At 35.6% G+C, this 27,244-nt stretch overlaps 1 protein-coding gene and 1 pseudogene across 1 annotated transcript in view; both read left to right on the forward strand.

Moving 5' to 3' along the window:
• LOC114029289 (multidrug resistance-associated protein 1-like) overlaps positions 1 to 27,000 on the forward strand; it is a 98,899-nt gene extending 71,899 nt beyond the window's left edge. The window contains exons 22-28 of the mRNA XM_027843645.1: positions 9,382 to 9,508; positions 14,657 to 14,758; positions 20,072 to 20,215; positions 21,513 to 21,671; positions 25,480 to 25,646; positions 26,134 to 26,328; positions 26,513 to 27,000. Of these exons, the coding sequence (XP_027699446.1) occupies positions 9,382 to 9,508; positions 14,657 to 14,758; positions 20,072 to 20,215; positions 21,513 to 21,671; positions 25,480 to 25,646; positions 26,134 to 26,328; positions 26,513 to 26,621 (1,003 nt within the window). The 3' untranslated portion in view covers positions 26,622 to 27,000. The remainder of the gene's footprint in view (positions 1 to 9,381; positions 9,509 to 14,656; positions 14,759 to 20,071; positions 20,216 to 21,512; positions 21,672 to 25,479; positions 25,647 to 26,133; positions 26,329 to 26,512) is intronic.
• On the forward strand, positions 15,386 to 15,644 carry LOC114029288 (annotated as a pseudogene).
• Positions 27,001 to 27,244: the final 244 nt, after the last annotated feature.

Below are 27,244 nucleotides of genomic sequence, written 5' to 3' on the forward strand. Positions count from 1 at the left end.
GCATCCAAACTACAGAGAGAGGACCAGAGCAGAAGAGGTCTATCCAACCCATCCAATAGGGCTGGATGAAAGTTATTTTCAGTGCAAAAACACAAATTAAGAGCAAATGCTAAGATGTGAGTAAACAGAAAATACCAACTGCAATGAAGAAATGTTTTGGAGAGGGGCAGCTAGGTGGTGCAGTGGATAGAGCACTGGCCCTGGAGTAAGGAGGACCTGAGTTCAAATCTGGCCTCAGACCAAACACTTGACACTTACTAGCTGTGTGACCCTGGGCAACTTACTTAACCCCATTGCCTAACCAAAAAAAAAATGTTCTGGGGTAAGAGGTAAACCCAGACCACAGTTCCAAGCAAAGACTCAAAGGGGAAAAATAGTTTGACTTTAAGGGTTACAAAATTTGTGGAAGAAATAAAGCAAGAGATAAAACATGACATTAGAAATAAGTGTTTGGGAGGAACTGAAAGGAGAACTAGTAGGTAGGAAATAAAAAGGTGGAAAGCCTTGCCCAAGAAGTATACTCCCTATGGAACAGAACAGAAAAAAAAATAACTCAGTGATTTTGTGAGAGAACAAGAAAAATTAGAAAAAAAAAGTCAAGAGATGGAAAAAATAGATGAAAAGGTATCTACTATTTTAAAAAAAAAATTGGAGTAGTTAGGTGGCTCAGTAGATAGAGCACTGGGCCTAGAGTCGAGAAAACCTGATTTCAAATCCAGCCTCAGACACTTATTAGTTGTGTGATTGACCCTGGCAAGTAACTTAACCTCTGTTGCCATAATCCACTGGAGAAGGAAATGGCAAACCAATACATTTTGTCTTTGCCAAGAAAATCCCATGTATAGTATGGTCCATGGGGTCACAGAATTTAACGCAACTGAATAACAATTATTTTTAAAAAACTGAGCTGGAAAAAGGTCAGAGATAGATAATTTAAGAATAATTGGATTCCCTAAAACCACTATAAAACAAAAATATATTTCAAGAAATCATAAAATTTTCTGTATCTATTCAACCCAAAGGGCAAAGTGAAAATAGAAAAAAAATTATTAATCATATCTAGAAATAAACCTTAAATTAAAATCATTCAAGACTGTTATAACCCAAATCTAGAGATTCCAAGTAAAAGGGGAAAAAATAGTCCAAGGAGCCATAAGGAAAGAGTTTGAATACCAAAGAACTCCAAGCAGAATCTAAAATCTCATTTTCTAGTGAGAAAGCCTTTTTCATTCTCCCTTAGTGCATCTCCTTTCATTTTGTGATTATCTCCACTTTATCCAGTACATACTTTGTTTGTAGGTAATTGTTTGTATATTGTATCTTTTATTAGCTGAAAACTCCTTGAGAGGAGGAGCAGTTTCTAACTTTCTTTGTGTCCCCAGCATTTAGCAAAGAGCCTGGCACATAGAAGAAGTTTAATAAATGCCTATTGACTTGGCTTTAATATAATATTCCAAAAGGTAAACAAGGTTTATAGTGAAAAATAATATGCCCTGAAAAGCTGAGTATAGACTTATAGTAGAAAAAAAAAGAGAACTTTTAGCATTTCAGATAAAAAGGCCAGTGCAAAGTAGAAACTTTGAAATGCAAATGTAGGAGTCTAGAGAAATGTAGGAAAGTATACAGATGTGCACAATTGAAAGGAACTATAGGATGATGATGTGTTTGCATTTTAATATGGGGAGAAACTAAAAGTATCTCTTCAGAATCCTAATGTCTTCAAAGGTCATGAAGGAGTTGAAAATACTGACGTAGGACCTGGCTGTGGTTTTGTTCTGTTTTGTTGGGTTTAAGAAGGAAAGAAAAGGAACAACACGAGTAAAGAAATGGGTAAGAATCTGAACCAGATAAAGGAGAGATGAACACACACACATACACACACACTATACACATTCACAAATAGTTTAGTGTGTATTGTAAACTCAACCAGGTACAGGAAGAAGAAAAAAAGAAAGTGGAATACAAGAGAGACAGTAGATTTGGGGACAGAACAGCCACAAATATAACAAATTTCACCTTTGCAGGGTTGATTATAAAAGGAATATTAAAAAAAGAGAAACTATAAGTACCCAGAATTACTCTGAGCTTGTTGAAAAGAGGAAGGACAAAGGACCACTATAAATATTGATTATTAGTGGTGATCTGATTTCCTCTCTTTCTCTTACACCTTCTTCCTTGTAAAGAGAGGCATGAGTGAAAAAGAAAACAGGATAAAAGGTTATTATGGAAGGAAACACATTATTAACAGTTATAATAGTGAGAATGAATGGGATGAACTCACTCGTTATCATCACAACTAATATTTTTATGGTAGTACTTTAAGGTTTACAAAATATAAAACATTTGATGTTGACCATAACTATCTGATTTTATTATATACAATTTACTGATGAGGAAATTGAGGTTCTGAGGGTGTAAGTGACTTGTCTAGGGTTACACAATTTGAAGATAATTTTGATGCCCCTACTCAATTTAATCAGCATTTATTCAGTTCATTTTGATTTGATGGGTATCGGTGATTGTTTTAGTAAATTAAGTAGAATAGAATTCAGTCAGGTAATTCAGTTAGTTAATGCTACTAGGATAAGAGTTATGATTGATTAATCCATCTTCAATTGATGATTATGTTAATTATATGTGATTTATCAGATAAATTCATATTGTCAACGAAGAATGTAATTGCTACACTAACCAAACCCCCCTCCCTCCCCGCCCAAGAACCCTGAGCAAAGTGATTTTGCTCTCCATCCTCATGAATCATTAACATCCACTCCCTTGTGATCTTTTGCTTCAAAACCACAACTTCCTTGGTCCCTAGGAAATGGCTAGTCAAACACTATTATTTGAGGAGCTGTGGAAAACCCCTGTTAAGATGACAGATAGAAAACCCATTGCTGAGGGAGCCAGCAATTGACAGCCTTTAATTGATGATTTGTAGCTGATGTTATTGTTGGTCCTTTGTTCTCAAAGAAGACCAGTGACATCAGGAGGGTGATATCTTGACTTGCAAGTAAATTGGATTTAAGTGAGGCAGGTCTCTGCAAAGTCATCAACCTGACTCTCTCCTCCAGGGTCATTTGAGTCCAGTGGCAAGACAGGTCAGGACCTGTAAAAAGCCCATTGACAAAATGGTTATGACTGATGGACATTCTCCTTATCCAACTATGGGATCCCCTCTGCTTTTGAAGGTTAACCGATCACAGGAGTTTCCACACATTAGAAGGACCCTCCTAGAGATTCTTCTTAGGTCTATAAAATTCCTCATCCCTAAGCATCATGATCCTAGGCCATGAGGAAGGTCTTGGATCTGATTGCTTTAGGACCACTGGTCTCTCAAATAGATCAGTTACAACTCAGACACCTGTCTCAGTGGTGTTTTTTTGATGATTGGAATTTTGCAGCCCACAAGAGCTAAATATTGTCTGAGGCAGTACTGGAACTTACCTTCCTGACTCCAAATTCTACATATTACATCACCTAGCTGCCTACTGTGACACCTAGCTGCCATAAAATGGTGGGGAAAAAAACAGAATGAATTAGTAAGTGGAATCCAACAATATGTAGTTTATAAAAATATTCACAGAGACTTAAATGAATGGCCATAGCAGAACTGGTCATGCTTTAGATCCACAGTTGGCAAACTACAGTCTGTAGGCAACCTGTTTTGTATGGCCTGTAAGAATGGGTTTTTTACATTTTTAAATAAAGTTTTATTGTATTTAAAAATGTAAAAAAAAATTCTTAACTCAAAAGCTGAATTTAGCCCTTTGCAGTGGTTTGCTTACCCCAGATTCAGATGAAGAAAGAAAAAGTAGGGGTAATAGTCATGATCAAAGACAAAGCAACATTAAATGTGCTTACTTAAAAGACATAAGCTTGAAAACTATATGATGATTGGACATTTAGGTCCTGAAATAATATCAGTATTTGATAAAATATACATTGAATCGCATAGTATAAGAAAAGTTTACTATTGCAAGAGAAAATAGATAGTAAAATAGTAATGATTGGGAATCTCAATCTGTCCCTTTTAAACTTTTCAGAAAAATCTAATAAAAAGGGGTGAGAGAGAAATATACTAGGAGAAGGAGAAAGGGAGAGGTAGAATGGGGTAAATTATCCTGCAAAAAAAAAAAACAGAAAAGTCTCTTACAGTGGAGGGGAAACGGGAGAAGGTGAGAGGGAATGAGTGAATCTTATTCTCATAGGATTTGACTTAAGGAGGGTATAACATACACACTCAGGTGTGGAAAATACAGGAAAATGGGGGGGAAGGGGACAAGAGAGTAGGGGAATGATAGAGAGGAGGGCAAATTGGGAAAGGGAGTAATCAGAAGCAAATACTTCTGAGGAGGGACAGGGTCAAAAGAAAGAATAGAATAAATGGATGGGCGGGATAGGATTAAGGGAAATAGAGTTAGTTTTTCACAGCATGTCTACTATGGAAGTGTTTTGCATAACTACACATATATAACCTATATTTAGTTACTTGCCTTATCAATGAGGGTGGGTGGGGAGGGAGGAAGGGAGAAAATTTGGAACCCAAAGTTTTAAAAGCACATGTTTAAAAAAAATGTTTTCACATGCAACTGGGAAATAAGAAATACAGCAAATGGGGTACAGAAATCCATCCTGCCCTACAGGAAAATTGAAGGGGAAGGGGATAAGAGAAGGGCAGGGAGAGATAGAAGGGAAAGTAGACTAGGAGAAGGGGTATTTAGAATGCATGCCATCTTGGGGGGCGAGGGGCGAGATGGGGTGAAAATTTGGAACTCAAAATCTTGTGGAAGTAAATGTTGAAAAAAAGTAAATAAAAATTACCATAAAAAAAGAAAAATCTAATAAAAATAGAAATAATAGAAAAAGAAGAAGTAAAAAAATAGAAGTTAAGGACTTGAATAGAATTTTGGAAAAGTTATATAGGATAGATTGCTTACAATTATTGAATGGAAACTGAAAGAAGTATACATTTTTCTCAGCTTTGAATACCACATTTACAAAAATTGACTATATAGTAAGGTTTAAAAACCTCATAAACAAATGCAGAAAAGAAGAAATAGTAAAAAGCATCCTTTAGTGATCACAATACAATAAAAATTGCAGTCACTGAAGGGCTTTTGAAGAACAGATCTGGGGCAGCGAGGTGGCACTGTGGATAGAGCATCAGTCCTGGAGTCAGGAGGACCTGAGTTCAAATCTAGCCTCGGACACATAACACTCACTAGCTGTGTGACTCCTGGCAAGTCACTTAACCCTAATTGCCTCATTTAGAGAAAAAAAAAACAAGAAGAATAGATCTAACCTAAATGGAGATTAAATTATTTAATTGTACAGAATTGGTGGATCAAAGAAAAAACATGGAAATGAAATAATTTTGTTAAAGAAAATTACAACAATGAGACAATATATTAAAACTTTTGGCATGTAGCCAAATCAATGCTTAGGGAAATTTTATATCTCTTAACTGTCATCAACAAAAGAGAGAAAAAAATCAGATCAATAAACTGAGCGTACAACCAAAAAAATAGAAAAATAATAAAAGAGGTCAAAAAGTAAAAAAAAAAATTCAAACCTAAAATTGAAAACAAAAACCTATTTAATAGATACAAGAATCTAATGGCTAGTTAAAAAAAACAAACTAATGCATAGACTTTAAAATTTGATTTTTTTTAAAAAAAGAGGAAACCAAGTTTAAATAATGAAAATACATAATTCACAATAAACAAAGAGAATATAAAGGATATTACTAGAAATTATTTTGCCCACTTATATACCAGTAAAAGTGATACAAAATGGATGAATGTTTACAAAGCTATAAAATGTTTAAATTAACCAAATAAAAATCAAAGAATAACCCAATCTCAGGTGGAGAAATGAATAAACTATAACAGAATTTCTTAAAATGGAGAGGGAGATGCAAAGAGATTTCCAGTTGAATTCTTCCAAACATTTAAAGAATAATTAATTCTAAAATTACTTAACTGTCTGCTAAGATAGAATAGAATAGATCCTTTCCTACTCTTTCTATGAGACAAATATGGTCCTGATACCTAAACCAGGGAGAGATAAAGTAGACAAAGAAAGTTATAGTCTCATATTCATAATGAACATGGATACTAAAATATTAGTAAGATGTTATAATAAAATGTAAATAGATTGTACTCTATCACTAGGATTGATTTATAGTAGGAATGCAAGGTAGACTCAATATCAAGAAAACAATAAACATAATGTCCTATGTTTAGTAACAAAAATAATCCAAAACTCATAATTATATCAATAAAGAAAAGGTTTTTAATAAAATACAACACCCTTTTTGTTGAAAAGATCATGAGGCAAGAAAAAGAAATAGAGGAAATAAAAATGGCAAATAATACAATATAAAATAAGTCCACAAATCAACAGCATTTCTTTATATTATCAACAAAATAAATTAGCAAGAGTGAAAAATAATCACAGGAGGCAGAAAATAACTGGAAGTACCAAAATAAAGGCAGGCAAATAATAAAAGTGACAATACTATTTATAAAAATTTATATATTTGGTGACATACTATGATAGGTGATATCTGAAATAACTGAGGAAGCAAATGTTGAAACTTCTGAGCATATGGATTTACTAAGCAATGCATGCTAATTGCATAATGAATTAGGACCAGTTCTCAGCTTGTCACTGGACCCATAACTGAATAGAAAGGGAACCAAGCTAGATACAGAATTGAGTCACAAGATGTAGTCAGTATGGTTTACTCAAGTCCCACAGTTCCAAAGTGTAAGAATTAAAGAGCAAGAATCTCAAAGGAAATAATGAAAAAGTATGAGAAGTAAGAGAGGCTAATAATACCAGACCACAAAATATAATACAAAGTAGTAAATAATCAAAAATAATTGGGGTTGATTAAAATATAGAAAAGTTCATCAGTGGAATAGATTAGATCAGGGTCTATAAGTGGATTTTAGGGGGTATATGAAGTCAGATGAGGGAAAAAAACTTTATTTTCAATAAACTAACTGAAATTTAGCATTTATTACAATTATGAATGTAAGCAACAGACATTCTGAACAGGGGTGTATAGGTTTTCCCAGACTGCTAAATGGCTCCATCATTCAAAAAAAAAAAAATTAAGTATCCCTGGATTAGCTATACAAGACCTAGAAGTACTCAAAGACAGTAGCATTGAGTTGTTTTGTTTTGTTTTGTTTTGTTTTTTGTTAAAGCAAGGACTGGACTCCAACTTCTGGGATAAAAACTTACTATTTGACAAAATTGCCAATAGTTTGTCATAAATTTAGTTTAGACAAACATCTCACACCATTTATCACAATAAACTCCAAGTGGATGTAAGAGCTAGGTATAAAAAATATCATACCAAATTAAAGCAAAGAAGGACATACCTTTTTTTTTGATGAGGCAATTGGGGTTAAGTGACTTGCCCAGGGTCACACAGCTAGTAGATGTCATGTGTCTGAGACTGGATTTGAACTCACGTCGACATGCCTTTTCTAACTATGCATAAAGGAAGAAGACATCTTGATCAAACAAAGAATAAAATCGATCACAGGAAAGAAAACAGAAAGTTTTGATTACATAAAATTGAAAAGTTTCTGCATAAACAAAATCATCACAGTTAGAATAAGATGGGAAGCAGTTAACTGGGAATAAATCTTTATAACAGATTTCTCAAATAAATGTCTGATATCAAAGATATATAAGGAATTGACAAATATAGAAGAACAAAAGCATGTCCTAACACATAGTCAAAGGATGTAAACTGTCAGTTCTCAAAAGAAGATAAGTAACTAATATATAGAAAAATGTAGTAAATCATTAATAATAAGAAAAATCTAAATTAAAACAACTTGGTAAAGATGACAAAAAGGGAAAATGACAATTTTACAAAGGGACTATTGAAGAACATGAACACAAATGTGCTGTTGATAGAGCTATGAAATAGTTCAACTCTCCTGGAAAGCATTTGAAATTATGCTCCCCTCTCCCCCATCTGCCATCACCACCAGAGTCACAAAATTGTGACTTTGACCCAGTGATACCACTACTAATATTATACCTCGAAGAGACCAAAGAAAGAGCGAAAAGACCATTCCTGCTGGTAACTGTTTAATGAGTAGCTCTCTAGGACGAAAATATATACATGACACACTTTTAAATTTAATCTGCATTATTAACATTTTCCCAACTTATTCTGAAGTTTAAAAAATAAAAATTAATAAATTAAGTCCCATTCTTTAGCATTTACTTATTTCCAAGGTTTAAAAATGCTCACACTGAAAATTTGGCAATCAGATCTCACAAGTTGGTATGAACTGGCTATAGCATACCTTTGAAAAGGATCTATATGTACAAAAATATTTATAGCATCACCTTTTTTTCTCATATCAAAGAAAAGAAAACAAAGTGGGTAATGGGTGAACAAATTATGGTATGTGGATGAATTGGAATATTTTTTACTATTAAAAATGGCACAAGGGATAGGATCAGAGAAAATCTGAGGACTTTTAGGAACCCATATAAGACGAAGTGAGTAGAATTAGAATATTTTATACAATGACTACAATATTGCAAAGGAAAACTCTGAAATACTTAAGAATTATGATCAAAGCAGTGACCAGTTACAACTCTGGAAGATAGATGATGAATAATGCTTCCCATTTCTTGGCACAGAAGTTATGAAATGAAGATGCAAAATGAAACATTTCCAGATATGGCCAATGTGTGAATTATTATTTTATTCTCTGTTTATAAGGAAGAACTTTTATTTTTCTTTTTGGGGGATGTTTGGGGGCAGGGAAAGGAAGAGAGAGAGAGGTAAAAGGAGCATGTAAATTGCTATAGTGGGACAGAAAGGGGAACAAAGGAGAGGACAGAAAAGGAGAAGAGAAAAAAGTGAGAAGAGGAGAGAAAAAGAAATGTCAGTGAGTTATTTAAAAAATAAATAGAGCAGAAAAGATTTCAGAAGGGCGCACAGATAAGCCAGGCAGTGTTGGAATTATCATGTTCAATTTCAATTTGAAGTATAAAAAATTTGTTTCAAAATTATAATTGTAAAAAAAACTGCATAGAAGAAAATAACCCAAATTACACATAACAGAACTTCAGTTTCATATGGCATGCTGTTTTTGTTGTTCACTTTATATTGAAGCATCCACGTTTATTGATGTTGATTAAATTCATCATAAGAAAATCTAACAAAAATAGGTTTTAGTTTTCTTTCTTTTTTAATGAGTTGGGTCAAAAGCAAAATTTTGAAAAGTAATTGGTTCCTACTCCTTCAAACTTCAGATATCACACCACCTGTTGTAGCTGACTTTTTTAATACTCTTTAGACTTCATTGTCATTAATGACTATCATTTTCATTGCAGGTGGCTCTCTGTTAGACTTAAATTCCTTGGCGACATACTGGTTTTCTTTGCTGCATTACTTGCTGTGCTGGCAGGAGATGCAATGGACTCCACAACAGTTGGTTTAATCATATCTTATGCATTAAATGTAAGTAGTGATCATGCTTTTTGGCATTGTTGGAGATTTCTGGAGAGCAAAGATGGATGATTGACTAAAACATGATTTCCTTTGACAATTCAAATAAAATGTTAGGTACAATTAAGTATAATTTGAAAAAAAAATAATCCTAGGCAATTCTGTGTAAATTTGATATCAAGTTCTGGGCTTATTTTGAGATAGCTTTCTCAAAGAATAGTTCTAATTCCTTAATTTTTTGCATAAATGTAGTAAAAACAAACCAACAGAAAAAAAAAAAAACCACTAGTCCCACATTGTTATTGCCCCTGGGTACCAGGAACTTCATGTTACTGCCTATTTTCAGCTTTTACAGAGTGAGAGACTGAATTCAACTCCTAAAGTTTCAAGGAGAGGAATTCATGGTGACAGTGTCATGTATATTCATCCCCTCCTTTCCGTTTACTGTGTCCTTAATTACGTCTCTTCTGTACTAATGAAATAGCCTCCTAACTATTCTCTTTGTTTGTAAACTCCCAGAATTGACCCCAATTCCTGGTCAAATCTCTGCCAGATTAATCTTCCAAAGGCACATCTCTATTCATATTACCCTGTACTCAAAATTTTTCAATTGCTTACCAATATTTTACATATAAAGTCCAAGTTCCATAGCCTGGCATTTGGCCACAGATTACCTTTCCACTGAATCCAGGTTTTACAGAACAAACCTTTTATTACGGGGATTTGTTCTGTGAAATTTGGATTCAGTCAAAGGTCACACTTGAGGGCCACATGTGGTCTTGAGGTGGCAGGTTCCCCATCCCTGGTCCAGAGAATTCAATAGATTTGGCTATCTAGAAAAGACTGTGATCCAGAAAATAGTCCAGGGATTGAGCAATGTGTCCCAGTCCAGTGGCCAAGCACCCTACTTACTTAGCCCACCCAGTATGGTAGTAGCTGCTCAGTGGCTGAGTAGCCAATCCAGCAATACCAAGTGGCCAGCACTTTGTTCAACCCAATCCAGCGCAGCCATACCCAGATGCTGAGTACTCTAGTCCAGTCCAGAGGCAGCATAGCCTGTGAAAGAGCTGTCTTGGTAGCCAAGTGACCTGTTTGACCAAGTCCAGCAGCATATAGATTCCTTTAGCCAATATCTTACCAGGAACAAGCCGTGAATGGACACCTCCAAAATAGACACTAAACCCTGTAAAAAGCTAGCCCAAGTGAACAGTAGGATCACTCATCCCTCACAGATGCCGTGTTTTGCAGAAAACTTTACGAGGACTCTCTGGAAAGACTATGAAGGCCATTCGGTTCTGGAGTTGTAAGCTGCCTTGTATTTGTGTGTTTCTTATATATGTATCTCACTACCATGGTATTTCTAGTTTGTGCCCACAGACTACCTCTGTTTGTGGGTGAGTACACCCCAGGTTTGGGAAAGGCAAGGCCTTGCAACTACTGTTCTTGATATGCCATTTGAGAATATGCCTTTGCTAAAGAAATGGGTCTTCTGGCTGTTAAGCAGGAGCATGTGAGCTATAGGAGGGGAGAAGAGAGAACCGCAGGGCTATTCCTAGAATACTGAGAGTGGTAGCAGCCACCCTTCCGGGGACCCAAGGTGCCAGTTCTAGTTCAAATTAGGGGAGGAAGCCCGGAGGGGGTGTTGCACATAAACAAAATTGTAGGGGGCAGAGCCAAGATGGTGGAGGGAAAGCAGTGACTTGCTAGAGCTCTCCCCCAAACCCCTCCAAATACCTACAAAAATGGCTCTAAACAAATTCTAAAGCAGCAAAACCCACAAAATAATAGAGTAAAACAAATTTCCAGCCCAAGACAACCCGGATGGTTGATCGGAAAGATATATCACACCGGGGTGGGAGAGGAGCACAGCTCAGCGTGGGCACACAGGCCACAGCGACCCTGGAGCGACTGAATCACAGGCAGCTGTGGCGGTTTCCAGACTTCTCAACCTATGAACGCCAAAGATGACTTACAAGGTCAGTGGGAAAAGTCTGTGACTACAGTAAGAGAAGAAGCTAGATCTCAGCCACCCCGAGGGAAGCAGCTGCCTCCTGAGCTTCTGGCCCACAGACTGAGGGGAAATCGAGTCGCTGATCAGAGGGGGATTACAATGATCTCTTTGCCAGTGCTGAGGCAGGAATCTCTTGCTTTACCTGTGCTTGGATCTGGGTCACAGTTCTGAGGGGCAGTCCTGGGGCGAGGAGGAGCGCTGGTGTGGTGAAGCTTGTTGTGGCTGTGGAGAGGAAACACCTCACCCCTTATCATAGCAGCTTGGAAGAACTGACACTTTTCAGGTCCCTAGAAGTATCTCTGAAAACAGCTGTACAAACCCCCGAAGCTTGGGACAGTACATTCTCCACATTGGAAACAGACTCTTACCTTAACAAAGAGTTTAAAACTCAAGTAATTGGTTGGGTTCATGAGCAAGCAGCACAAAAAGAGTCAGACTATATCATCTTACTTTGGTGACAAAGGATCAAAACATACAATCAGAAGAAGAAAACAAAGTCAAAGCTCCTACATCCAAAACTTCCAAGAAAAATATGAATCAGTCCCAGGCCTTGGAAGAGCTCAAAAGGGATTTTGAGAAGCAAGTAAGAGAAGTAGAGGAAAAACTGGGAAGAGAAATGAGAGTGATGCAAGAAAATCATGAAAAGCAAATTAACAGCTTCCTAAAGGAGACCCAAAAAAATACTGAAGAAAATAACACCTTAAAAAACAGCCTATCCCAAATGGCAAAAGAGGTCCAAAAAGCCAATGAAGAAAAGAACACCCTGAAGAGCAAAATTGGCCAAATGGAAAAGGAAGTCCAAAAGATTACTGAAGAAAATACTTCCTTAAAAATTAGAATGGAGCAATTGGAAGCTAGTGACTTTATGAGAAATTAAGACACTGTAAAACAAGTCCAAAAGAATGAAAAATTAGGAAACAATGTGAACTACCTCATTGGAAAAACAACTGACCTGGAAAATAGATCCAGGAGAGAGAATTTAAAAATTATTGGACCATCTGAAAGCCATGATCAAAAAAAGAGCCTAGACATCATCTTTCAAGAAATGATCAAGGAAAACTGCCCTGATATTTTAGAACCAGAGGGCAAAATAGAAATTGAAAGAATCCACCGATCTCCTCCTGAAAGAGATCCCCAAAGGAAAACTCCTAGGAATATTGTAGCCAAATTCCAGAGTTCCCAGGTCAAGGAGAAAATATTACAAGCAGCCAGAAAGGAACAATTCAAGTATTGTGGAAACACAATCAGGATAACACAAGATTTAGCTGCTTCTACATTAAGGGACCGCAGGGCATGGAATATAATATTCCATAAGGCAAAGGAGATAGGACTACAACCAAGAATCACCTACCCAGCAAAACTGAATATAATCCTGCAGGGGAAAAAATGGTCATTCAGTGAAATAGAGGACTTTCAATCATTCCTGATGAAAAGACCAGAGCTGAATAAAAAATTTGACTTTCAAATACAAGACTCAAGTGGAAAATGAAGAGTTAAATAGGAAAGAGAAATCATAAGAGACTTATTAAGGTTGAACTGTTTACATTCCTGCATGGAAAAATGATATTTGTAACTCATGAGACCTTTGTCAGTATTAGGGTAGTTGGAGGGAAAAATTATATGTATGTAGACAGATAGATAGATAGATAGATAGATAGATAGATAGATAGATAGATAGATAGATAGATAGATAGATAGAGGGCACAAGGTGAGTTGAAGATGAAGGGGTCATATCTGGGGAATAAAATTAAGGGGTGAGAGAGGATTATACTAGGAGAAGGAAAAAGGGAAAGGTAGAACAGGGCAAATTATCTCACAAAAAAACAGAAAAGAAAAGGCTCTTACAGTGGAGGGGAACCAGGGGAAGGTGTGAGGAAATGAATGAATCTTATTTTCATAGGATTTGACTTAAGGAGGGTATAACATACACACTCAATTGGGTATGGAAATCTGTCTTACCCTACAGGAAAATAGGAGGGGAAGGGGACAAGAAAGTAGGGGGATGATAGAGAGGAGGGCAGATTGGGAAAGGGGGTAATCAGAAGCAAATACTTCTGAGGAGGGACAGGGTCAAAAGAAAGAATAGAATAAATGGGGGACGGGATAGGATTAAGGGAAATAGGGTTAGTTTTTCACAGCATGTCTACTATGGAAGTGTTTTGCATAACTGCACAAGTATAGCCTATAATGAGTTGCTTGCCTTTTCAATGAGGGTGGGAGGGGAGGGAGGGAGGGAGAAAATTTGGAACCCACAGTTTAAAAAAACACATGTTTAAAAAAAATGTTTTCACATGCAACTGGTAAATAAAAAATACAGGAAATGGGGTACAGAAATCTATCCTGCCTTACAGGAAAATAGAAGGGCAAGGGGGGGAGAGATAGCAGGGATAGCAGACTAGGGGAAGGGGTATTCAGAATGCATGCCATCTTGGGGTGGGAGAAGGGGGGAAATGGGGTGAAAATTTGGAACTCAAAATCTTATGGAAGTAAATGTTGAAAACTAAAAATAAAAAAAATAAATTAAAATTTAAAAAAAAATTGTACTACTCACCCCTCCTGTAACATGCATGAGTATTGTCTAGCCTCCCAACTTTTGCTCATGTTACCCATTCTGCTTAGAACTTCCTTTCTCTCTTTCATCTTCTACCTATCGTTCAAGGTTATATTCAAATGCTACCTCCTTTATGAAGTCTTTCCTGCTTATTCCAGCTTGAAGTGCCTCTTCTTTCCTTGTTATTATCATAGTACTTACCCTTAACGCATCTACCACATATTGCTCTGTATTGAGTTATTTGTGTAATTAACTTATATGCTCCTTGAAAACAACCAGTTTACTCATCTTTGTAGCCTCCATCGCACCTGGCTAAAAGTAGCTTGTATAGAGAAGTTACTCAGTATTTATTGGTAACAATATCTGTGCTATCTATTTTTTTAAAGAATACTATAAGTATTAAATGAGAAGTGAAATATTTTATATGTCACAAAGTGCTATATAATGCCAGTTCTCAATACCAGTTGTGTAATGAATGGTCTAACTTTTACTTTTTTTTCTCTGAATTCCATTATTTATACCATTTAATATTTAAAGACAGAATTTATGTATACATGTCAAACAAACCAGAAAATAAATTAAAAAATTTTTTTTTCAGATTACTCAGTCTTTGAACTTTTGGGTTCGAAAAACATGTGAAATTGAAACCAATGCAATTTCCATTGAAAGAGTTTTTGAATACACAAACATCAAGAAAGAGGTAAGCTTTCCAAACCCTTTATCAATTAATATAATAAGAAGACAGATATGCTTCACTTGAATTGGAGGTAATTTTTGTAAAAGTAATTTATCAAAATGTAGCAAAGGTACATATAGTATGAGGGTGTCATTGTGTGGTCAGTGGAAGATAGAATAGACATTTCCAGCGGCTTCTCCTCCCACTCTTCTTCAAGGAAGACTTAAATTCCTGCCAGGAGGGGAAGTAGGAGGTGAGAGCCAGAAACTTGGTCACTCTGCTGTCCTCAGAAAGAGGAGTACTGAGCCATAATTATATCTGTCTGTTCCTTTAAATATTGTTAGTCTAGGGGTGGTGGTTTTCAGACTCAAGATGACTTCTGATTACTGTTTCATTAATGGGAGTAAGCAGCACCCCTTTATATTCAAGGCTTGACTTTCTCCCCACCAAATATCAGTTCACAATGAACACACAAAGGAAGCCATTTATCAAAGTCCATAGCGAGACAGAAATCAGAGATAGTATACCTAGGAGAATATGTAACATACGATATAGAGTGAAGGGTCTTTCCCATTGCTAAGTTCAAGCAAGAGAGAGTCCTAGAGGAGGTTGAGGCTGGTGTTGGCCTGAGGAGCCTAGAGGATTGCTAAAATGAGTCTATAGAAGTAAACTCCTGGTGATTTCCTAAAGCAAATCATAGGAAGATGGGTTGTAGTAAAGTTAAATTCTGGAGTTGACTATCAAGATATCCTGGCTTGCCTGGATGCTACATGAATACAGCTCTGGAACAAACAGGAGAATATGTAAATGAATAAAGTAAATATGTAAATGAATAAAGAATAAGTATGGGGATGCATTTATTTGAGGAAACAATGTGTTACATACAAGTACACAGAATAGAAGAATGTGAAGATGCCAGGAAAGGAATAATTGTTTTTTTGTATTTTCACATATTTTTTTTAAAATGAAAGAAATTGTTCCTATTTTTGTTATGTAAAATTTCCTGTTTTTGTCATAGCTTATGCACTGAACTCGGGGAAAGAAGTAGAGTTATTTTAAACATTCATAAACTAATGGTTTCAGTTATACAGAGTTCTTTCACCCTTTAAGTTTTGGTAACTTTCTTATGACTGTGCCAGTGATATGAATTAAAAAAATAGAAGGTAACAGATTGTTACCTACTGCTGCTGGAAAAAAAAGAGAGAGAGTAGTCCTAGATCTCATGCACGGGCCTTCAAATGTCTAGCATAGCAAGGTGGGGATAGGGATGTGATGGAGACTGCCAGCTCTTCTCATGTCAGCAACCTGAAGTGGGCTTGGCACCATCCATTTTCTCTCTCCAAGTTGGAAGCCAAGTGCCCAAAGAGACTGAAGAAACTGAAGAGGCTGAAACAAGCCCAAAAAAATCAAAGCTCTTCTCTTTCCTGTTCTGGCCAATTCTTCTCTGCCCCCCATGACAACCCAAGACAATGATCTCCACCAATAAGAAGAGAGTCCAAAACTAATGGGATCTGAATCACTTGAGTTACAAACATATGACTTGCACTCCAAAACTGATCCTATGTGGTATAACCATATTTTACTTAAAAGCCACCTGCGTGATGTAGTCTATTTTTTAAAACCCCATTTAAAGTTACATTGTATTACTATAGATTTCCACATATAGTCCTGGAATAAAATACATCAATCCTGTAATTTTAAAAATGTGGTTGTAATAAGGGAAGATTATATTGAAGTAGTCACCTTACTATTTTGGCAATATGTAGCCAATTTATTAATTAACCATGTCCCTTTTGTTGCCTTAGACTGGGAGAAGACAGGAGACTCACATCAGCTTGTTTAGTTCATTTTTAGTAATTCTTTAAGATTTTGCAAGTAGGAAGTATGAATCAGTTGTCCATAATGATCTTTTCAGTTATTTGTCAGTTTCTCTCATTTCATTAATAATTTGATTTCATTCATTTTTGTTGCCTTGAAGTAACAAATAACAATTGTTTATATTAACCACTGCCAAAAATGTACAAATACACAAACAAAAATGTCTATAAAATTACTTTAGTTCTGGAAAATTTATTTAGGATAAGTGTTAGATATTTTATTTTTTTCCTGGAGCTTTTCTGAAAGAGTAATAAGTAGAAGTATAACTTCCTGCAAAAATGACAAAACGAGATTTCAGCTCCCACTATGGTCATAGCAAGAAATGTGCCAATTAAACAGCAGTAAAAAGACAAAAAGAGAAGGTAATCCTAAAGAAAGAACAGAAAGTCAAATAACCTGTAACTACTTTTAGCTGCACTCAGCTTTGCCTGCTGCTATCTGCCCCATACTTGATACCACATGATTGTTCTATTACTTTTTGAAACCTCTTGAGTAGAAAATCTGTGGGAAGCATTCACTTGTTTTCTAGGAGTCAGGAGGTAGTAATCTACCCAGTTTTGTTGATCTAGATGGCAGAGAAAGTTGGCTTTGGATGGGGGAGGGGCCCAGTAGTAGAAAGCCAGAATCAATACTGTCTAATAACAGGCTTCCAGCAAGATCAAAATGTTGAGCATAAGTCCTGTTCCCCAGCTTCCTGAAATGACTAAGGATGAATATAGCAACAGAAACCAGGGGGGAAAAGGAAGTCTGTGGGCAAGGTGGATGCACAGCAAATCATGGACAAATCCAGCCTTTCCCCCACCCCAACCATCTCAAAATAGTAAGAAAACCAAGAAGAGGTGGGGGGAGGGAATGGGAAAATATATAACAAGATCAATTTCACAGAAAAACCAGCAGAAAGACTAATAGCATACAATCAAGAAAATGAATCACTGCCATTAGTAAAAGTGAAAAAAAGCAAGTTGAAAATCCCTAAGTAAAAGAGAAAGTAATATGAACAACTACCATGATATACCCTCCCTGGAATTATATCCAAACAACCTCTGAAGTGGTTCAAATGAGCAAAAAATAAATAAATAAAAGGCATACCAAAGAAAATAAAGGTGGAAATCAGGGTTGTCAACTCAAAAACGTAGATGAGATGAGAATTTATAACAAAGAAAACAATATTCTCCCTACAAAGTACATTCTGAAAGAGAATTAAACCTTGAAACTCAAAATTACATCAAGAGTGACCCTCTTTGAAGGCAGAGACTGTTTCATCTTTGTCTTTGCATCCCCAGTATATGGCACAGTACTTGGCACAGAGAAGCAGATTAATAAACGGTTGTTGGCTGATTAGTTCAGCCCTAAATCTTACAGATAGGGATTCATATTTAAATGGCTCCTCATATCATGAGGTAGGCTATGACATGTGATATTATACAGCCATTGAAGCACTGTATATGAGAACAAACCAATCCATTGTAAGAGAGAAAGAACCACTCTCTTTGCTCAGTAGTAAAGGGTGATTTTATTTATCAACCAGATGTAGTTCCTAAGAAAGAATAGAAAAAAAATGGGAATAGAAAAACAAGATAAGAGTAACACACCGGTTTACTTTTAGATTTCAAGTCAAAGTGATCGGATTTAATACTGCTTAGTTCACCAGTTTCTTTCCCCTCAAATTCACATGCTTCCTAGAAATCATTCTGAGTTACTATGGTTTTGTTTGTTTTGAAGTCCCTGCATTCCAGATTCTCTATAGAATCTCTAGATACAATAACCTCTGATAACAGTCATGTCAAAAGAATTAAAGGCAAATTTCCATAAAACTTACTGCATCTTTCTTTGTGTAGCCATTCTTTGGCTATACCGGGTGTATTTGAGTTAACTAAATAGAGTATTCTTCCCTATCAATCTTTTCTTGGCATAATAGCTTTTCTATTTTTCTTATAGGGTTCTTTCAAAACTTTAAAAATGATTATTTTTGCTAATTAAATCTTCCTGTGGCAGTAGAAAGTCCCAAGTAGTGTTAAATCTTTACATAGTCAATGAATCAACAAGAATTTATTAAGCACCTAGTAAGTATCAAGCGCTGTGCTAATCAGATGTAAAATAATTTGGAATTTTACAAATATAATAACTAAATTATTTGACCTAGCAATCCCACTCCTGGACATAAACCCCAATGAGATCAATGAAAGAAAGATCCCACATATAACAAAATATTCATAGCAACATTCTGTAATGGCAAAAAGCTAAAAACAGAGCGGACAATCATTGACTGGAGGTAGTGACTGTGACTGAACAAATATTGCTATAGGAATTTAAATGGATATTAATTTATTGTAAGAAGTTATAAATATGAGACATTCAAAAAAACTTAAGAAAACATATATGAAGTGGTACACACCTAAGAAAACAGAAACAAAAGAACAACATAAATAATCACTATAATAATATAAATGAAATTAACTAAAAAGTAGCTAAACTCAGATTAAATGCAATGAGCAGTCTTGGTCCTGAGGAAGAAAAGATGAAAAATACACCTAGTCTCATTATAAAATTAGATTACTATGGGTGCAGAATGTTACATATACTGTCAGGTGTGACTACTTTGATGGTTGATTTTCCTTACTTGTTACAAGGGAAGTTTAGGGCGGTGGGGTGTTATACTGAGAAACAACTTATAAGGACCAACAACAAAAAACCTCAAAAGGCATTAATAAAAAAATTTTTAAACAGAAAAAAATTCATTTTGAAAACAAATTGATCTCTTCTTAGAAATGCAAAGTTTCAAAATATAGAAAAGGAATTTATTATTGTACTAATTGAATAAAATCATTATATCATACAAAAGAAAAAAATACTAGCAGAAATTGTGGAACCTTCCTTTCCTCCTCTTTCTGCATTAAGATATTAGTGTCATACCAGCCCAAAACTTTACTTTTGAAAAACTGTCATTCCTGTTAAGGTCAATGAAATAAAATTGTTGAGCTAGTTTGAATTCTCCGTTAATTATGAATGAAATAACATGTGACTTAATATGTATTTTGTCACATTCTCAAATGGGTAGATGAACAATACTTAATATTCCCATTACTGAATTAGCTCAAGAAAATACTAAAGTACCCAACTCAATTATAACAATCTGAAAGGATTTAAAAACATTGGTGGAATAAAGTACAGTGGTATAAACCTTAATCCTAATATCAGGAGAGCTTATTCCATTCTATTACTGTAGAAAATATCTCCTTGACATTTCATAGAAAGTGGAAAAACTTGATACTTGTTAAACATCAGTTTGTAGGATCTGTCCAGACTCATGTGGGCAGTATTTGCAGCAAAAAATAATAATGAGAACCATCTGGTTTCAGAATTTACTAAAGTGCAAAAAAAAATCGTTTGGGAAGAGTGGGTTGTTTTAAAATTGTCATTGACATACATTTTATTATCTTTTTTTTTGTCTGTTTTTAGGCACCATGGATAAAATCTAACAGGCCACCGTCACACTGGCCCGATAAAGGGATAGTAGAATTTGTTAATTATGAAGCTCGTTATCGCCCAGATCTTGGTTTAGCTTTGCAAAATGTTACTTTCCAAACTCACAGTGAGGAAAAGGTACCATGTTTACAATTCTTTCTTCAATCACTATGTCTGCAATGACTCAAATGTAAAATGGTTTTAAATACGAAATCATTTTCTTCCTTTGATTCTTATATCATGGAAATACATTTTTAAAGTACATGTCTTGATTGTTCATCCTTCATAAAATTACCAACCAAATCTGTTTTTCCTTCTTTATAGAACTCAGATCCTTTTAAATTAAATTACTCTTTGAAGTGCACTCTCCATTCTTCCTTAATCCTCTGAGAAGATTCATTCATATTCTGGGTAGGCCTGGCACCTCTTATTCAGATTCAAGTGTTGGGAAGAAATGAGGCATCTGAATGGTTAACACAAAGGTTTACTTAACAAGGATATGAAAGGATACATCGACAGGATCCCTGTCATTTCCACATAGTTTGTTCAGTAGGCCAGGGTATGATGTGTGGTTTTTAGATATCTACTATATTGAAGGTGCCCTTCCCTTACATGAGTAGGGCTTTTTATGTCCATAGGAAACCAGGAAGTCTTGTCAGCATAGTTAGAAGTCATTGGGAAGTTGAGTTAAGGGGGGCACAGCTTGAGCTTTGCCCTGCTATCTGGAATCAAGTTCTGTTTTTTGTTATCTTTTCTTAATCCATAATGGGAGGGAGGAGGAGGAAGAGTGGCATCCTGGTTAGTCTTGCCACAACTTGAATGTAATTCAAGCACAGTTTCATAAAACTCTCCTCTTTGTTGGAGAAGGATTTACTGGATATTGGGTGCCTGCTTGAGAGTCAAAGGGTAGAGTTATGTTAACTTGAAATAAAGAAAACTACCAAAGTAACAAAAACTAGGATCTTTAATTGAGGCAAGAGAATTACAATTTGGGGCATCATGCAGCACTAAAGTACTAGAGTGTCCAAGGTGGGCAGAGATAGGCAGGGTTAAATACATTTCAGCAAGGAGGGAATCTCTTGGAAGAGCATAGCCTTAGGAATCTGTTACATAAGTTGTTTTGCATAACAACCAAAAGTCCATAGAGAAAACTGGGGGAGATTCAAGAGGAGAGAAACTGGAAACATAGAATAATTAGGAGGCCTCTTAGATAAGTAAGTTATTATGTGGTTACAGGATGGTCATTTGGGGAGGAATGTTAACTATGCCATACCATTGGGGTCTCATATTTAGTAGATTATCATTGCAATGTACAAAAATGGGATTCTAATGACCTGAAAGCTATTGTGATTCATTTTTAATTAGGAGCATTTTCTTTCTAAAAATAAAAAAAAAACAACATATGAGCTGTTCTTAATAATCTATTTCATTACAGATTGGAATTGTAGGAAGAACTGGAGCTGGTAAATCAACATTGACAAATTGCTTATTTAGAATTGTAGAGAAATCAGGTGGCAAAATTATTATTGATGGAATTGACATATCAACTATTGGACTTCATGATTTACGTGGCAAACTTAACATTATTCCACAGGTAAAATATGTATTAAAATGAAATGTGTTTACTATGGGGTGTACTTCTAAGCATAAGAACTGAGGACTGTGAAAGTACTTATGCTAATAGTCTCTCTTTATCATTATAAGTATTCCTAACTTTGTGTAATAAATGTGTAAAGATAATTTTATAAACTGAATATTTTGAAGAAGAGATAGTATGTGGTTGCGTATAGAAGGTTGACTTTGGAATCATGAGATCCCAAGTTCAAGTCATGCCTGAAATATACTGTTGTGCAACTGTGGATAAATCTTAACTTCAAAATTTCCAGGTAACTAAGACTTGAAGTTACAGCTGAGGGAGTTTCCACACGGAATTCCTTAAGTAGATGAAGTCAGGCGAGGGGATAATAAGGAATGTTGGAGACACTTTTTAATAGTAGTCCCTTATCAGCTCAGGGGAGTGATTTTAAGCAGAGAGATTTTAATAACCTAAATTGAAACAAAGCCCCTATGTTTAGTAGAATGAATTTGTAAGCCAGCTCAGATATGGACCAAGGAGGTGAACTACTAGGTATTATCTTTTTGGATATGTCAGTGGTGCTCTACATGAGAATTCCCCCTCCTTTTTTTCCTCTAGCTTTCAAGTAGATTCCAAGAGAGTACCTCATACCACTCGACCATAGTACCTTTCATGTAATAACCCCTCAGGACTCAACCAAGTGGTCTCTCAATCTTAGAGAGGGGGTTTTCCATTACCTCTTCATTTCCCCTCCATCATTCAAACACACATACACCGCCCCCAACACACACACTACACCTTCCTTCCTATACTCAGATTAGATTATTTAAGAGCAGAAATTAAGAAGTCATTTAAGTCTAAGGAAGAAAAAGCAAAAGAATCTGAAAACATTGAAAATCTATACTTCTACAAACTCCGCAAGTGTTATGTAAAAATCAATCGACATTTATTAAGCTCATACTATTTGTAAGGCACTGTGGTAAGTTCTGGGGATTCAAAAAGACGCAAAAGACAATCCTTGCCCTCAAAAAGCTTACAATATAATAGGGGTGGGGTGGAGAATACAAACCATTATTTAAAAAGCAGCTGTGTAGGAAATTAAAGAGTTGGGGAATCTGTAGAAGGAGGGATTTTAGTTGGGACTTAAAGGAAACCAGGGGGTAGCTGAATGGTGCAGTGAATAGAGTGTCAGGCCTAGAGTTAGGAAGACTCATCTTCCTGAGTTCAAATCTGGCCTCAGACACTTACTGGCTGTGTGACCCAGGCAAATCACTCAACCCATTTGCCTCAGTTTCCTCATCTATAAAATGAGCTGGAGAAAGAAATGGCAAACAACTCCAGTATCTTTGCCAAGAAAACCCCAAACGGGGTTATGAAGAGTCAGATATGACTGAAAATGACTGAAGAACAACAACAAAAGGATTCTAGGGCGGTCGGTGGTTGGAGCAGCTGGCATGGAAGACAGTCAGAAAGAATGCTGGGAGCCAAGAGAGTAAGTGTCTTATTCTTGAAACAAGGAAGCTAGTGTCACTGGATTGAAGAGTACATATCAGGGAGTAAGGTGTAAGAAGACTGGAAAAGTAAGAGAGGGCTAGGTTATGAGGGCTTTGAATGCCAAATAGAACATTTTATATTTGCTACTGGAGACAATAGGAAACCACTGGAGTAAATTGAGTTGGGAGAGGAGGGGCAGGGAGTGACATGATCAGATCTGTGCTTTGGGAAAATCACTTTTAGTGACTGAATGGAGGATGGATTGGAGTAGGGAGAGACTTGAGGTAGTATTCTATCCAGATTTGCGATAGCTTTCCTTCCAAGCAGCAAGTATATTTGAATTTCACGGTTGCAGTCACTATCTGCAGTGATCTTTGAGCCCAAGAATATAGAATATGACACTGCTTCCATTTTTTCTCCCTCTATTTGCCAGGAAGTGATGGGAGGAGTTGCCAAGATCTTCAGTTTTGGGGGTTTTTTTTATGTTAAACTTTAAGCCAACTTTTACACATTCCTGTTTCATGAAACCCTGCGAACACATAACGAAAACTATTTATTGCCTGAGGAGCAAATAGACTTGTTTTTGTAAAGAATTCACTTGTAATACAAGTAATGCCCCCTAATTACCAGTTTTACAATTTGTTTTTGTTTATATATATAAAAATATTTATATTTGTTATATATGTGTATGTATGTGTGCATATATACATATATGCATATATGTATACAAATATATGCGTGTGTGTACACATTTGTATATGTATACATATATGTATATATGTATATATCAGGGGCATCTCTAAGGAAAACAGAATTAAGTATAAATTTAAGAGTCTTCTGACTTTGAAGTACAGATAAAAAGACCGATCAAAAGTAATATGTATACATACATGCATAATGTGCAATATTACTTTTGATGAAGTATATATGTTTGTAAATGCATGCATTCCTTTAGTATTTAAAATGCCTGATCAACAGCGTGCATATGAGATCCTTTGATTTTAGAAATTCAGAAGCAGAGACAATAAAGAAAAAATAGGAATATATTTTAATTTCAATTATATTTAGTACTCTAAGTGGGCATGGTATTAGGATAGCTCTTAATTACAATAATTCACTTCTGAATTCTTCAAGGTCGTGTTATGTTTGAAAATTATGGTAAACTGAGTCACAAAGTTCCAAGTAAGACTAGCAATTATCAATAAAAGGGGTACCTCGACTCCTCAGTCAGCCAAAAGACCATGAGATAGGGCTTACTAACCTTCTTACAGTTTTGGGAAATACATGAGAACAAAGAAGAGGAAGCATCACAGTTGGAAAACAAGATTATTGGTTACAAAGTCTGAAGTGTCATAGGTGGCAAAAGCAATATGATTGGCTGGACATTTGGGCTGGTAATAGCCCCTCCTTCCATCCTGCTGTCACACAAGGTTAATTTGACGGATAGAGTACATTCGCTCGTTAGTTGAATAGAAATAACAGACTTCTCGGTGCCCACCTGTAAGATAACAGATCTCCCTTAATTGTTGATGGTTATGCAAGGCTCTATAGAAATAACTGGGTTTTTTCCCATTGAAGTGACTTATAGGGAAACCGCTTGTAAACTTAACTCAGAAAGGAAAACAGAACTTCTGGACTCATAAACTTATGAACTTAACTGAGAGGCAACAAAATCACTCAGGCAGCTACAGAACACAATCAATTACTGAATGGAATCAAATATAAAATACAACATCATTATTTGATTTCCTGTCCTTACTTTACTTAGTTGTCTATAGAGTCAAAAGAAGTTAATCATTAACAAGTATGAGAGATGACGACAAAGTCAAACGAATTACTCATCGCATTAGAGAAAGTTGCCTGGATAATACTAATTATCTGAACATTTGAGGCATGTCTATAATTTTAGGTATATTACCTGTCATTGTGTCAGTAGGTATATATCTCTGTTCCTATGAATTTCCTTCCAAACTAATTTGATTAACTCTTGTAACTCTCAAAGAGAAGGAATATTCTTCAGAGAACATATTTTATAAAAAGGCCAAATTGCAATTTTCTGTAACAAATCTTTAATTGTAAATTAGTTTATATAGTTTTACATTATATAATGTTAGTTTGTTCAGGGTACAAAATGTATGTGTAACAAATTTCATTTACATATGTAGTTTATAATTTACCCTAATTCTTTCACTGTTTTGTTTTCCATACATTTGAAAATTGTTAGTTTTTTTTTATTTTAGGTTTCCATTATTCCTTTTCTAAGCTAACATTGCTGTTCAAATTTTCTTACTCTGCTAACAGTTATATTTCTATGGGCTGCATTATTCCATAGGACCCTGTCTTGTTTTCTGGAACGCTCCAAATGAACCTGGATCCACTTGAAAACTGTTCAGATAATGAGCTTTGGGAGGCATTAGAACTATGTCACCTAAAGGACTTTGTGCAATCTCTTCCCAAGAGGCTGTTGCATGAGATTTCAGAAGGTGGTGAGAACCTCAGGTAGGAACAAAAAAAAAAAAAAAAAAAAAAAAAAAGGGCTGAGTGTCCATTGCTACTCTCTAGCTGCTACAAGTCCACGTGAGCTGTCAATAGCACTCCTTTCCTGAGCCCCTTCTAAGGAAGAAGCCCAAGATGCAAAGTAGCAGCCCCAGTCTGAACAATGTGAATAGATAAAATAGCTTATGTTTTCTCCATTTCCCCCTGTTTAACTCTTCTTAAAGCTGTCAGCATCTAAGAATCCATAGTACTAGCAGTATCAAAGGCAGTAAGACAGATTTAATTTAGTGTCAGGATAAAAGGAAATTTCTTCACATGAGAAGGAAAGTAGGTGAATCTTTTATATCATTCTCAAAGCAAAGAAATGTATGTGAAAAGGAAGGTTTTTTTTTAAAGTAGTCAGATTATAAACTTTTGAAGATAAAAGGGATTTCCAAGAGATAGGATATCTACCAAAGCATCAAAATGACAACTAAATTTATTGTCACAGTGCTGGACAAAGGCAGCTTGTCTGTCTTGCTCGTGCATTGCTTCGGAAAACAAAAATTCTTGTCCTAGATGAACCAACAGCCTCTGTGGATTATGAGACAGATAACCTGGTACAGACCACCATCCAGAAGGAATTTGCTGACTGCACCATACTAACTATAGCTCACAGGTTGCATACTGTCATGGATTCAGAAAGGTATGTTTCATTTTCTTTAAAGTCAGTGTAACGTACTCAAGTTAATTAGTAGTGACTTTAGATTTTTGAACTGAGATAATTAAATATATTTACTTCAAATGAATACCCTTACATTCATAAGACTGAAAAACAGAGATGAAAAATTGATCATCTGCTTATTCATTATTGTTTCTTCCTGTTGCAGAATACTTGTGCTAGATTCTGGAAGAATTATAGAATTTGAAACACCTCAGAATTTGATCCGTCAGAAAGGGCTTTTTTCTGAAATGGTAAAAGAGGCTGGAATCATATAAGATACAGATATAACACATAAATGATTTGGATTTATTGATTGGTTCTTATGAAAAATGTGTTTTGTTTGTAAGCCATATTGTTCACTCACTGTTGAATAGCAAATTAAAGAGAAATGCAACAAAGTTCCAACAAATATACCATTATACATTACATAGACACACACATACACACATATGTATATATAATGCTATGTTAGTTGGAACCTTGGTATGTGTATGTATATATAATGGTATGTTAATTGGAACACACACACATCTAGTGTGCTGGTAAATTATAAGGCCTTGAGGAAAAATGTATGAAATTATACTTTTCAGTTTAATCAACATTATTAAAATTTTCTGAAGTCCAGACCAGAAGTGTCATTCTTGTGTTGCACAAACCAGGTTAAAATGTCATTTTTATCTGATTTTAGTGTGTTGATGTATTAATAAAGAAAGAAATATATAAACATGTAGTTTTCTAAATTAATATACAGTCTATAAGGATCCTTATAGGTGGTATATAGATGCCTCTATGTCAGCCTCTATATTGTGGGGCAGCCCAGGAATGTAGGAAAACATCCTCTACATTTTTTGCGGGCTACCTGAAATCCTTTGGCAGGCCGCAGGTTGTGCAGGCCTGC

Source organism: Vombatus ursinus, unplaced genomic scaffold, assembly GCF_900497805.2.
Source record: "Vombatus ursinus unplaced genomic scaffold, bare-nosed wombat genome assembly UNPS02014924.1, whole genome shotgun sequence".
Taxonomy (NCBI): Eukaryota; Metazoa; Chordata; class Mammalia; order Diprotodontia; family Vombatidae; genus Vombatus; species Vombatus ursinus.